Source organism: Grammomys surdaster, unplaced genomic scaffold (genome assembly GCF_004785775.1).
Source record: "Grammomys surdaster isolate TR1022 unplaced genomic scaffold, NIH_TR_1.0 279, whole genome shotgun sequence".
Classification (NCBI taxonomy): domain Eukaryota; kingdom Metazoa; phylum Chordata; class Mammalia; order Rodentia; family Muridae; genus Grammomys; species Grammomys surdaster.
In genome coordinates, this window is record NW_021604720.1 from 2,486,154 (window position 1) to 2,500,847 (window position 14,694).

General features: G+C 42.2%; 1 protein-coding gene across 2 annotated transcripts in view; it reads left to right on the forward strand.

Annotated features, from left to right (window-relative positions):
- Window positions 1–10,082: 10,082 nt before the first annotated feature.
- The window catches only part of Tshr (thyroid stimulating hormone receptor), a 114,179-nt gene continuing 109,567 nt past the window's right edge, over window positions 10,083–14,694 (forward strand). Inside the window, exon 1 of one of the 2 annotated variants that reach the window (XM_028777319.1) lies at window positions 10,083–10,337. In XM_028777319.1, coding sequence (XP_028633152.1) covers window positions 10,168–10,337 — 170 coding nt within the window. In that variant the 5' untranslated portion in view covers window positions 10,083–10,167. The remainder of the gene's footprint in view (window positions 10,338–14,694) is intronic. The other variant, XM_028777318.1, reaches the window with a different exon arrangement.

Here is a 14,694-nt window from a genome sequence, read left to right on the forward strand (position 1 = left end):
TGAATTCCATATCCAGTTTCTTGAACAGTCACATCAAATATATCAATTTTGACTTATCAGTATATGGGTTTTGGGCTATATCAAACACCTTGATGGGCTAATCAATGAAGAGGCTCTGGAATGGGGGTGGTCTGAAAGCGTTGATATGCTCCTCCTAGCTCAGCCCATCCTGAATGGGTACTGTATAAAAGAGGAAGGACAGACTTCACAGACAAATTGTGCTTTTGTTAGGGTCTCTATTGCTGTGAAGAGACACTATGACCGTAGCAACTTTTATAAAGGAAAACATTTAACTGAGGCTGGCTTATAGTTCAGAGACTTAGTCCACTATTGGCATGGTGAGAAACACGGTGGCAGGCAGGCAGACAGACATGGTGCTGGAAAGAACCTGAGTATTCTACATCTGGATCCACAGGCAGCATGAAGAGAATGCCACACTGGGCAGGGATTGAACATCTGAGACCTCAAAACCCACCCCCAGTGACACACTTCCTCCAACCAGGCCACACCTACTCCAACAAGTCCATGCTTCCTAATAGTGCTACTCCCTATGGGTCTATGAGGGCTATTTCTATTCAAACTACTACAAATTACCAGAAAGAGACAATGCTGTCTCAAGCAGAAGGCACAAAAGTGTTTCACTGTTACCGTGCAAACTCATACCACTGTGAAACAGCAACAGTGGATTAATCATGTATAGGTTTCAGGAAAATATATATCTAAATTTTAACATTCTCTGTCCTCCAGTTCTGTTCAAGCAAATTAATTTTCTCTACATTTTTGGAGAAGAGGGAAGTTGAGAGTGGAAAGGAAGGAAAAAGATTGCTTTCTTGCTTCTAAGAGTGCAATACAGAGTCTCAAACAGGACTGGCTGTTGGATTTGTAAAATCCAGAGAAAAATTAAAATATGAGGCCCATGTTCAAGACTTGCTGAGATTTGAATCTGATGGTTGGTGGGTAAAAGTGTTTGATGGGCTAGCCTGGCAACCAGTCCCTGAACGCATGGAAAGGTGAATAGTGAGAACTAACTCTACAAAGTTGTTCTTTGACATTCACATAGTGTCATGACATGCACCTTTACACACACACACACACATACACACATCCCCGTCACATACATATATATCATGCACTCACATTAATAATAATAATAATAATAATAAATTTAAATATTTTTAAATTATTAATAATATGAGCATAAAAAACAAAAAGCATTAAGCAAAGTACGAGGCTCTTCTGCATGCAGGGCCCTGTGGATTGCACATGTCTCATGAAGCCAGGCTTCCCACAAAGAAGTCAAGATATCTGGGTGGTGTGGAATAAAGTGCTGTGATCCAAAAGCAGTCCTCAGAAAATAAGTAAATAAAATTATGACTGAGAATGTAAGACACAGAGAACAGGGAAGTCTTGGGGGGAGTATTAGGGCTGGGTATAAAAGAACAAACCTGAAGATATAGGAGGAGATCTAAGTCCAGAATGTATCTAGCCTTCACATAGGCACCAAATGTCCCTTCCAAACAGCCTATAGTTTGTCCAGACTTCCCACATGAGTGATGACTACCTACAGCATTAGACTTTACTGGGTTATGTTTGGCCACCACCGATGGCCAAGCTCCTTTGCAATTTAGCTACTATGGTAAGTTGGTACACACATACCAACTATGCCATAAGAAATGAAAGTAAAATGTTCAACATTCTGATTTGGTTGGGACTGGATGGAAGATTGATGAACCCACTTTCTACCCATCAAGAAACAATCTTAAGTATGGTTGACAATATCTCTTAAGTTGCCAAGCAATCTACAAGTCTAAGAAGAATCAAAGTGAAGTACATGACACTGCCATAGTGAGGCTGCCCACCCATAAAACTGCAACCCTTTTGTCATTCGTAGTGTAGAGCATAGCTCATCCCATAATATTCTTTTCTCTCATACACTTATAATTTTAGGTAGTTATCACATCATGACAATTTTATAATATTATTATACAAATGCACTTGGGTCAAAATGAGCAGCTAATAATATGCTAAGCCATTATAGAGGGTTATTATTGTAGTCAATCAATGCAGCCTCTGCTACAACTTTTGAAAAGGATAAAACACAAAAGAAATGCAAAACACCACCTTCTGAATTGCGGGCAGTGTTAATGGTGCTAGGGTAAAGGAAAACATTGTATTCTATAGGTATTCTCATCTGTTTGTTACACTTAATTTTTGGTGCCTGTTTAATGGATACACTTTTCTCTTAATGCATTTTTAAACTGATTCATCACCTCATGTACTTCTTTTTTCCGCTTCAAAATTTATGTTAAAGAATGAAAATTGGTTTAGTGATTATCAGAGTCACTTGCTGAACAGGCTATCAGGACATGTAATGCTGAAGGCTCGTTCCAATTTGCTGAGTGGTAACGGTTAGGTGTGAAAGATTTTATGCACATTATTGTGTCTACTAAACCAATTCTATTCTGTCTGAATCTTGGCTTAAAATTATATATCTCAGCACACCACTTCTGTTCCCAGTAAAGTCAGAGTCTCAGCAACCAAATACATCTTTGCCCTAGAATTAAACAAAATAACAGAAAAGGTACGTGGATACTAGTGGACATTAGACAAAGAAAGTGATCTCCGAGAAAGAGGCAGCAGATGAGGCAAACCTCACAACGGCTACACTAGAGAAAGTATCTTGGCTGTGGTGTAAAAAGAAAGAATACAGAGAGTGAGTGCACTCTATGATGTAAATTGGGAAAGGGACTTGAGAGCCTGGGGAAGTGCCTCCACTTGGAGGCACTCCATATGGAGTTTTTATGACAAACCACAGAGCAAGAAAAAAAGCACACAGAGAAAAATTCCTGAGAACCACAACAGGGTTCCACAGAATAACTTGTTACACACATGTGGAGAAAGTAAAGCTGGAGAAAGACATGTCTCCCAAGCTCTGAGGAGGAGACACCTGTCACTTACCCATGACCCAGAATAGCAATGATTACGACCAACTAGAATGAATCACTTAGTATTTCAGGGATCCCTGACTGTGTGTCCAAAAGATTCTTACCTAAGAAATGATAAAGGATTAGCCCTAGATTAGATGCTGTTCTGGTCACATGTGACAAAGATTTTAAAAATAAAATCCCAAATTCACTTAATGGTTTTTAAGTAATTTAACTATAGGAGGGCACAAGGTTCATCTACCCACTGATAAGCACTAAAGACACCAGAACTGTTAAACAAACTGCCTCTTTTTTTTTAAATGAAAAAAATTGACACCTGTATACCCAGAAGGCTGGAGTGGATGTTCTTTGATAGCCTGTTGATTTTTGCTCTTCTGGGGAGCCAACCCTCACCCAAATCCCCTAGATTCTCAACCATTGTTTCTCAGCCAATAGAACCCATCCTCAAGAAAGAGGAGAGATCCCATGTACTTTACAAAAGAGTTTGCTGTTGTGCTTATTACAAACCCTTCTTCCCTGGACTCTATCCTAAGCATTGTTTCACAGTCAGTAAAACCCATTCTTGTTGAAGACATCACAGGTGCTCTACAAAAGACATGAACTCTCTGCAAGGGAGTTTCAATATACTCATCCCTTAAGCTTTGTTGTGATAATTGTCACAAGGAAACTTTTTTCCAAAGTTGCACTGTGTTTAGATATGTTAAAAAAAAAAAAAGTAACTGCTTGGCATCAAACTCCAGAAGTTTCAACCATCTTAGGTAAGTCATGCTGAAACAAGCTCCATCCTTGCCTCTCTGCCAATCATTACACTGCCCACTGTGGTGATCAGAGGGACCTTCACATTTAACCATATTTGATAATAAATACCAAAACTGTTCTCACGGATGCAGAACAGAGTGCCAAATGCTGTGACATTTACAGTGTCTGCAATCCATACAGGCTATGACACAGGCAAAGCAACAGGAAATTCCAACTCATTTTAGGAAGAAGTGTGAATGAGTCTAGATTGACCCAATACAGACAAGGATACTACAGTTATCAACCAAGGATGCTGTTCGGGTTGAGTATCCTCAGGTTGTAGGACCTGTTGATGAGATCTTACTTGAGATGTAGCCTTTAACATATTATTCAAGGTAACACTTTCCCATTTTCCAGTCCCGCATCTTTTTAACTTCATTAGTGAATGAGATAAAAATATGCCTGCTACCCTATTTTAGTCCCTCCTCCCAGTCTTTTCCATTTTCCTGTGATTAAAGCTCTGATCACTGGTAGCATATATCATAAGTGTCTGATGGATTCACATCCCCAAGATGCACGTAAGTAACCAGTGGAGACTCCTCCACATTTGGTCCTCTGGGCTTTGTTCGGTTATGACCAGGATAATAGAACCAGCCAGCATCTGATCAGGCAGCAAAATTTTTGGCCGTTAATTCAGAGAAGTCATTTAGCTGTATTTTCAGGTCAAGGACCCAAATCCCTTCTGCGGCAGGACCCCAGACTTGATGGAAGACTTTTCCCCCTTGGACATCTATGATTGTCCAGGTGAGATTGTGGGGCTGGTGGTGATTGGCACCTGATGCAGCAGCTTTGAGCATCAGGCAATCAGGATCAGGAGCACTGAAGTCACAATGATGGGAGGTGGGGTTGCCTTCCATTGCATTTTTGGTGGGTTGTCTGGACGTCTCCCTCCTGGCAGGATTAAAGTGGGATTGGGGTATCCATGTCAGGATCTGTCCACCTTACAGCTGCTGGTGTGATCAGGATTGCGGTGTGAGGTCCTTTCCATCGAGAGTTCCAGATTCATAAACCTGGCAGATGACAGGCCAGAGTTGCTTCTGAAGTCTGTGGAGGACCTCCAAAGACGCCAAGAACTTGTGTTAGTCATATTCAGCAAGAATAAAAGATTGGAGGTTAGGCAGCATGGGAGGCCTCCCATATAGTAAAGAGGTGACCCCTAGAGTATAAGGAGTATTCCTAGCCTTATGTAAGGCATAATTGCAGTTCCATTGATCCACAAGATTGAGTTACTGAGAGATGAACACCAGTTCATTGTCAGTCTCAAGAAGGGTGAGTAGACCAGACCTAGGTATGACGTCTTCTAGAATCTTCTTTGCCACTACGTTGGCAGTCTCCTTCTTTGTAGGGTAGGCTTCTACCCCTCCTGAAAGGTATCTATAAAGACTAGCAGATATTTATATCCATATGCTCCTGGCTTTACTTCTGTATAATCTATTTCCCAATTGGCCCCTGTCTATTGATCCCTAGTTCTTGTTCCTGGGGTTCCTTGATTGAGGCCTGAGGGGTTTACAGTCTGATAGGTAGGGCAATTTGAGATTGCCCAATCAACAAAGTGTCCCGAGTCAATATATTTGTACTTTGTCCCTCGAAGCAATTCTTTTAATTTTCAGTGACCCAGGTGTGGTGACCTGATGGATTTGATGGATGAGTTGCTTAGCAAACTCCTTAGGTAGAATGGGGTGGCCTTCAGAAGTATGCAAGCATCCGTCTTTCCACAGATTCCCTTGCATTTGGCCTAATTTGGGTTTCCTCAGCAGTATATTGTGGGATGGCTGGGAGCACAGGGGGTGGCAAGACTACTAGGATGTGGCCAGTGGAAGCCTGGGCAGCCTCCCTTGTGACTTTATCAGCTAGCCTGCTTCCTCAGGCTATTTCTGATGTCCTTTTTTGATGCCTGAGGCAATGAATTATGGGTAACTTGAGGGGAAGCTATAATATCTCTGATAAAGGAAATATTTATTCCTTATTTTTTTGATGATTTTTTTCCTTTAAATACAGTCAGCAGTACCCTCTCTTGGTATATGGGCTCATTCACATAAGCCCTGGCAAAGGCTTATCTGCTGTCACTATAAATGTTGGCTGTGGCCCCCTTCAACAGTTTTAAAGCTTGTTAGAGCTTTTAAGTTCTGCTTTCTGTGCTGAAGTTCCTGGCAGCAAAGCGGTTGCCCAAATGACAGAGTCCACCACCACTGCCTCCACATACCTGGTTCTGTCCTGGATGAAGCTGCTCCCATCTGTGAAGCAGACGTGTTTAGCATCCAGCCAGAGTATGTCAGTCAGGTCTGACCTAATTTTTTTTTAACATGCCCCAGAGTTACACAGCAATCCTGCAGTATGTCTAAGGACGGGATCAGCAGCAGGGTGGCAGGGTTTAGGGCAGATGATGAATTATATCTTATACTGGGGAGAGGAGAATTCAAAAACAGTATACCAGCCTAGCATTGGACAGCCATTGGCTAGGTGGATTTTTTAGGGTCCCCTTAATAGCACGGGGAGTGATGATAACAAGTTCCTGCCCCACAGTTGTCTTGTCAGTGTTCTTGACTAGCAAAGCAGTGGCGGCTATGCTTCAGAGACAGTCTAGATATCCCTGGGCCACTGGGTATTGCCTGATTCAGGCTGGGATGGCCCCAGCCTTTAATTGGACTAGAATGGGGGCCTAATGACAGGCGAGTCCTATTGAATTCTTTTCTCCTCAGACCTCAGAGATTTCTGGGGACAAATGGACTACCTACTCAGATACTGGCTGATATTGACTAGGCTTTCCCTTTGGCTTGCTGGACTAGGTAGGGTTATAATTCTGCTGAAGATAAAGAGAGGCTCTGGGTCTACAGCCAGATTCTGAAGGGGAGCCTCCAAGAGGCTGCCAGGTGACCCACAAATTTATCTGAGGTAAGCCAGGTGACACAGGGAAAGAATGAAAGCCCCAGAGAATATTTAAAGAGACTTTTTGTAGCCTATAGGACCTGTACCCACTTTGGTTCAGAAGTCCGAGAAAACCATCAGCCGTGAACATGGCTTTTGTTAACCAAGCTGCCCCTGACATCCATCTGAAACCTCAACAACTGGATGACTTTGCAGGTAAGTAACTGACTGAATTAGTCACTATAACTGAGAAGGTTTTCAACATCTGAGAGTCCCCTGAACTTTTGCAGCCTGTCATGGAGACAGTCAAGCTAGGACCTCTCACTTGAAAAAAAAAAAAGTTTCAATATTTTGTTTGTCAGACAACTTCAGCCAGCATACAATAGGTGCAACTGTTGCAATCCTAAAAAAGAAGCCATATGATAAAGGAACACAAAAGACATACGGCTGAAACTTTCCAATTTTGACAAAAATCATAAACACATACGTGATGGTTAGTGTTAGTTGTCAACAAAATCTATAATCATCTGGAGAAACTGCCTCTGGCCATGCCTGTGTGGGATTATCTTGAAGAGTTTAACTGAGGTGGGAAGACCCACCCACTGTGAGCATCACCATTTCCTGGCTGAGACCCTGGACTATAGAAATGAGAAGGAGGCACTGCGTACCTGCATGCATCCACTGCTCTCTCCTTCCTGATTGTGGGTGTGTGTGACCAGCTGCTTCAGGTTCCTGCTAGCTTGATCTCCCGATGGCTTTACTCTTGGACTGTGAACAAGAATAAACCTTTTCTCATCGAGTTATTTTTCCCAGGTTATTTTAGAGCAGCAGCGGGGAAATTAACTAAGACAACACATGGACAACATTATAGAAAACCACAGTTGGTCAAAATGCAGAAAGCTAAGGACCACTGGGTACCCAACCCCCAAATGATGCACCTACAACATAATCCCCACACTTAAAGCTTAGAGAACACTGTGAGAGAGGGAGGTGGAAAGATTGTAAGTACCAGAGAACCAGGATGTCTTCTGAGACATAGTGACTTCTATATATGACAGGGAACTGCACCCATGAAATCTCAGCAATATGGTCACCTAAACAAGACCTGTACAATGACCATCCAAGTGAACAAGCCAGTGTAGATGAACTAGAATAGGGAAGCTTGTAGATTCAATAGTGAATCCATGAACTGAAAATACACTGCTTTGAGAATTATAATGAAATTAACAAATGTCTAAATATGCCAATGTGAAAAACAGAATGAAGACACAAAAATGGCAGTATTTGGTATGAAAGAATCAGCATTAGAACAGATTTTATAGATAGATATAGATAGATAGATAGATAGATAGATAGATAGATAGATAGATAGATAGATAGAATACTGTAAACAACTTTATGGCAATGGATTCAGGAATAGATAACAAATCCTTTATAACACAGAAACTACCCAAACTGCCTCAAAGAGAATGAAAGAAACTGAGTAACATGACATTTATTTTTAGGAGTTCAATTTGTAGTGAAAAGCTCAGTGTTCAAATGGTTTCACTGGTAAATTCTACCAGTTAAGAACAATTCTACACAAACCCTAATAGAAATGTAGAAAAGAGAAAATATCTCTCAATTCACTCTGTGACAAAGGAATCAATTGCCGAGAATAAAATATACAAAAGAAAAAGAGGAACAGGCCACTTTTCCTTAGGCACATTTATGCAAAACTCAAATAGAATTTCAGTAAAGTTACTGCAAGAATACATTCAGAAAAGTCAAAGGCTGTTTATCCCTGGATTTAAGATGGGCTTAACATTCAAAATGCAAGCATTATAACTCTCCACGTTTACAAATTGCCATGGGTCCAGCAAAAGGAAGATTGGAAACGATATCATTTTCCAGAAAAATCTCTGGGTGTCTGTTTGTTGTCGTCCTTCTTTTCAATATTTCAGCTCTTTGGAGCCTCATAGAACCTGTGTGGCCTGGAACTTGCTATGTAGCCAAGTACCTTAATGCTCCTGCCTCTGACTCCCACAGCTGGAATTAGAAAAGTATCCCATCACACCAACTTTGGAACCTTGAACATGCTAGAGCATCCTAGGCAAGCACTCTACCAACTGAGCTCGCCCCCCGGCCCTGGTTTTGTTTCCATTGACAATACCACATAATGCCATGTATTTGAATGATCACATAAAAATACATAATGCTGTGAATTTAGTTTCTTGTGCTTGTCATTCATGTTCTAGATTTGTACATATTGTGTAAACTAGCGCTCGACTCATTTTCTATGAAATGCTGTTTGTGCATTCACAGTCTTCTTGAAGGACATGTGGGATTGCTTACATGTTGGGGTGACTATTAATAAAGTTTCTATAAACAAACACTGGGATGCATGTATCTTAAAAGTACAGTTCAATAAATCTTAATATTTACCTGCTTTAAACCTCCAGCCTAACCCATCCTGTATTTCTAGAGCCTTCTCTCTTCATGTTTCTTTTTATTCCCAGCATCATGGCCTTTCCTTCCTGCTCTAGAGTTACGTATAAAAGAAACTGTGTAGGGTATCAGGAGTTAATATTCCTTTTGCTCCTAGAGAACTTAGCAAGCAGTTATACTTTCAAGAAGAAAATTGACACGATCTAGTTTACATTTGTACCTAGTATTCTAGGTGAGTGTGAGAAGAGCAATGTGTCAGTTAAGTGTTCTCTTCACTCTGGATTTCTGGAGAGGACGAGAAAGAAAACAGTGTCTAGACTTCTAAGCAGATTTCCCTCCTAAGGTAAAACCAAGACTGTTACCAAGCAGGCGGGGAACCGGCATGCGCAGTTCCCAGTTATCCACAGCAGATGGCCCCAGAGCCCAGCTCCTGGCTTCACTTCACTGAGTTGCTCGGTTTGAAGAGACCAGCATCTCCAGAACAGCGGGTTTAGTAGCGCCGAGGAGGCGCGCGAGGCGGACACTGACTGCTCCAGCTAGACAGCGTGGAGGATCCGCTCGGAGTGTCACAACCCCCTTCAGCTGCACTCTTAGCTGTCCCCGGTTGTGTTGTCTGCTCTGGTGACTTTTAACCTGGAGAAACCGAAGTTCCGCAGGACACTAGAGTGTCCCACAACAGTCCCCTCCGTGGTGACATTAGACGGAGCCCATTTGGGTGGGTCCCAGGTTGGCACCGTTCTCAAAGGATGCTCAGTCGGGAAATGTGGCTTCCGGAGTTCTGAGACGAAGGGAGAGGAAGGCGTGTAGACTTTAGAAAGAACTAATGGGTGGCAGGGAGGGAACGACACGGGGACCGAGGTAGGGTGTCTCGGAACAGAAGGAGCTGCGAGGCTGATGGAGAGCCGCAAGAGGCTTGTTTGGATGGAGAGTTGCCTAGGCAAGCGGAGTACTTGATAGCCTCTCCTTCCTCCTCTCCAGCGTGCTCTCCAGCGATGAGGTCACAGCCCCTCGGAGCCCTCCTCCTTCCTCCCTTTCCCTCCCGCACCCGGGTCTCTTCCAGCGTCAGACGCAGGGCACTGAGACTGTGGCGACAGCGCGCAACGATGAAGTAGCACAGGAGGTCCTTTGGAAAATGAGGCCAGGGTCCCTGCTGCAGCTCGCTCTGCTGCTCGCCCTGCCCAGGAGTCTGCGAGGCAGAGGGTGTGCGTCTCCACCCTGCGAGTGCCACCAGGAGGACGACTTCAGGGTCACCTGCAAGGAGCTCCACCGAATCCCCAGCCTACCTCCCAGCACCCAGACTCTGTGAGTAGCCAAGACCAAGACCTCCGAGAGAAATTCATGGTGTGTGGTGGGGTGCGCGCGAATGTCTGGTCAGTCCCTGTACGAATTCAATCTCCCATACTTGAGACGGTTGTCTGTGCTGCTGACACAGGAACAGAACCCCTAACAAAACTTTAGTACAAGATACCAATGGGAATTGTGCTTTCTAAAGAGTTACTATTCTGTCTACATTGTGCCAACTCTAGTTCCCCGGGTGGATTTTAGTTTCACTTCAGGTAATAGTAAGACATAAAACAATTTAGAATTAACTTTTAAAACTTATCTTAGAAAATACAATTGCTCTTCTCCCCAAACTCCCCTGTAAGTATCCCTAGATGAGAAATTACCTTAGCCATTAGACTTATCAAATAATTGTTAAAAGCTTAATCAGAGATGAGAATACTGGCTCTCGACTTTGATCCCAGCAGTCGACAGGCAGAGGCAGGTGGATCTCTGTGAGTTCCAGACCAGCTTGGTCTACACAGTGAGTTCCCAAGCAGCCAGGGCTATGAAGACAGACTCAAAAAAAAAAAAAAAGTAGTAATCAGGAGCCCATTAGAAGGGGACTTATCAAAGAAGGGTTTCGAGGGAGGTGGGAGGGCTCCAGGGCAGTAAAGGATTTGTCTACCATGTGTTCTGAAAGGCTGTTGAGATTTTTTCAGGTTCAGGTTTTAACTATTTGCATGCTGCAACTAAGGGTTTAATTGGTGCTATCTTAGTGTTTTCTGAATCAAACAATTGAGTTCCACTTTCAGGATTTGGTGTAGCTTTCCATTTGTGCTTTTTGCCACTCTGTGTGCTTAATAGGTGCATTTCTTTAACTGAAATGGATTGATTTAGGAAAGCTCATGGAAGGTTGGACATGAAGTGGTGACGAGGAAACAAGATACAACAGGTTTAAACCTATAGTACACACACAAGATGGTGGGGTGGACCACTGTCTACAAAACCTCCGCCAAAGCTGCTTCTCTGGAAGTTGAGGGCATCAGCTTTTTACTTTCAGATATTGAAGTGACAACTGATGGGTTTCCACCCTTTCACTGCCTGCCTGCCATTGTTTGACATTTAGTAAAACCATGTTCAAGATACTTTGAATATCCATGTCCTACAACTACTGACTTCATTAGTGCTTCCCAGCATTGGCTGCTCTTCCAAAGGACCCAGGTTCAATTCCACATAGTGCCTCACAACTGTCTGATATAGTACTGTGGTGATCTGAATAGGTTTGGCCCCCCAGATTCATGTGTTTGAATGCTTGGCTCATAGGGAGTGGTACTATAGGAGGTTGTGGCCCTGTTAGGGGGGTGTGACTTTGTTGGAGGAGGTGTGGCCTTGTCAAAGGAGGTGTGGCCTTAGTGGAGGAAGTGTGTCACAGTGTAGGTGGGCTTTGAGGTCTCCTGTGCTCCGGCTTCACTTAGTGTGGAGTCTAGTCTCCTTCTGCTGCCTTTGGACCAAGATGTAGAACTCTTGGCTGCTTCAGCACTAAGTCTGCCTGTATGATGCCATGCTTCCCACCATGATGATAATGAACTGAACTTCTAAAACTGTAAGTCAACCCCTTTATAAGAGTTGCCTTGGTCATGGTGTCTCCTCACAGCAATGAAACCCTAAGACAGAAGCCCTCTGAGAGTGGAAAAAGTAGACACTCAAGATATGGAGGATCCTCAAAACCAGCCAAAGCAAGTGGGACATTTCTTGGTCAACTCTGGATTTTCTCTTTTTAACTTTTTTCTTTTTACTTTTTTTCCCACCACACAAGCACGCAAGTGTTATATGGTGTCATGCAGTTTCCAGTAATGTCCCAGAACCTGTATGTTACTATAACTCTACTTAATTATCCCAGAACTTGAATCAAAGAGGTGACTTGAATATCTAGAATGCCAGGCACTGTGGGAGGACTGTTGAATAGTTAAGAAGGCAGCAATAAAGTCACTATAGCAACCCAGTAGCATCATAGAGCAGGATCTCCGGCATCCTCCTCTGGCTCCAGCATGCATGGGGATGCGTGCTTGTACCCGTGGACACATGTGCTCATACACCTGGATTCTGAGATAATGAGTTGCATGCCTCACTGAAGCTGTCTGTTGCAGCAGGGTTCTTTTCTGTATGTATACAAGTGCATGTGTAAATGTGCATGTTTGTCTGTGAGCACATGTAGGTACATGGGTGTGTGTGCCTTTGTATGTGCACGAGAAGCCAGGGATTATGTCAGGTATGGTGCTCAGAGGTCTGAACCCAGTTTTTAGTTATTTCCATTTCTGCAAACAAGTGCTGGCTAGACCAAAGAGTAATTCTGTTTTCTGATATCACTTCTGATCAAGCAGTAAGCATAGAGAAAGCTAATTCACAATGCTCAAAGTACATCATTAAATAAATTACTCTCATGCAAATGTCACCGGACAATTTGTCATCAAGATACTTTGTTTCTCTGTCAAAGTTGAGAAAGTGCTTCTGTGAATCCATCTATTTGGTTGCTGTTTTCTGATTGCACAAGTGTGCCATTTATACTTCAAATTCTAGCTTATCACTCAAGAAATTCAGATGTGACCTACAGGTCACACAATCCCAGGTTTTCCATACTGCTGGGTACCTGGGATTGTGTGAAATTTTATATGCACACAAATCAACAAATTTCTTACACTTCTCAAAAATATCCTTGACCTGCCGAGAAATTAAGAAACTGCACATTGAAATAAACCGTTGCTTTTGTGGGGCTATAAACATATATACTTGGTGCCTACTATGATGCAATCTATTTTATTATAAAGGACACAAGACACATGTTTTAGAAATAAACAAAACTGCCTGACCTCAGGCTCTGAACACATTATGACCTATTAGATTTGTCACTCGTCCCTTTAAAACACAGTAGTTCACCAAAAACCCTCAGTCTTTTAAGTCCATGATATAACGATATGTTTTGCACATGTCCGGTGCACTGTAACTCATACTAAATTCTTATCACTGAACTGGCAAGACAACTCTTCAGGCTAAGACACTTGCCAACCAACCAGGTAGCCTAAGCTCTATCTCTGGAATCTGGAGTTTGGAATATGCTGATTTCCACATATTCAATGAGAGCCACAGCACTTGCAAACACATAGATGGCTGTGCACACATGGATACACACACACACACACACAGAAAGAGAGAGAGAGACAGAGACAGAGACAGAGAGACAGAATGTGTGTTAAATCAGTTAAATTAAGTATAACAAGATATCTTTAACAGGAAGGGTGATATGTAGGAGGAGCTAAGGTGGGAGGAATAAGGAGAGGAAGAGGAGGAGTAAGGAGAGGAGGAGGAGAATGAGAGGAGGAGCTAGGAGATGAGAGGGTTGAGGACCTTGGAGGTGAATGTTCTTGTGTCTCCGCCAGTCAAAGATAGTTGGTATATCTAGGTCGGGTATTGGGTTACACTTCTGATTGTATGGGCATCTTGTTATTGAGCACTTGATTAACATTTTTAAAAAAGTTACAGATTAAAAAAAGGATGATGAGGGAGGGTGATGGAATACATGTGACAGGAAATCAGATGAGGAAACTAGCTGGAGGAAGAAAGGGAAGGGGCAGAGGGAAATAAATCAGAACTCTAATGACACATGCATGAGGATGCTGTAATAAAACCCAGTACTTTGTATGTTAGCTTAAAATACTAATAAAGAAAAAAAAAGCAAGAAAGAGGAGGGGGGATAGGATAGGAGGTTTCTGGGGGAAGGAATAGGGAAAGGGGATGACATTTGAAATGTAAATAAATAAAATATCCAATTAAAAAAACTGGAAAAAAAGATACTTCTCAATAAATGCCAAAAACATTGATTATCTTAACAAACATTAAAAAAAGATATCTTTAACGAGTATTTCCACATTTTTCTAAAACAGCTCTATCTAATCAGTCACTCTTTAAATTTCATTACTGCCATTTAAAAGTAATAGAGAAAAATCCCAAGAATTTGCAAATAGTCCCATTTGTTCAAAACTATAGATTGGATTTTAAAGTGTGTCATTAAAGAAATGTCAGATTCAAGTGTATGGGTTCTTAAGAACTCCAGAACATTTCAAAACAAAATCCTTGTTAAGTTGTAAAGCAGGCTCACGTGATTTTTAAGGCACCCTGTAAATACACCCTGTGTACAACTATCCTGGAGTTTTTGAATACAGTCTTAAAAAAAATACTTTCCCATCAGAATGTATCAGAAATTCAAGTATTTCTTCACTATCTTAAAACAAATATCCCACGTTGCTTTTGCACCTAAAACACTCTCTCTAGGGTCCAGCTTTCTCTTTCAGTGCATATGATCCCCCCAGTTACACAGCACATTAAGATTCGGGGTTCTCTT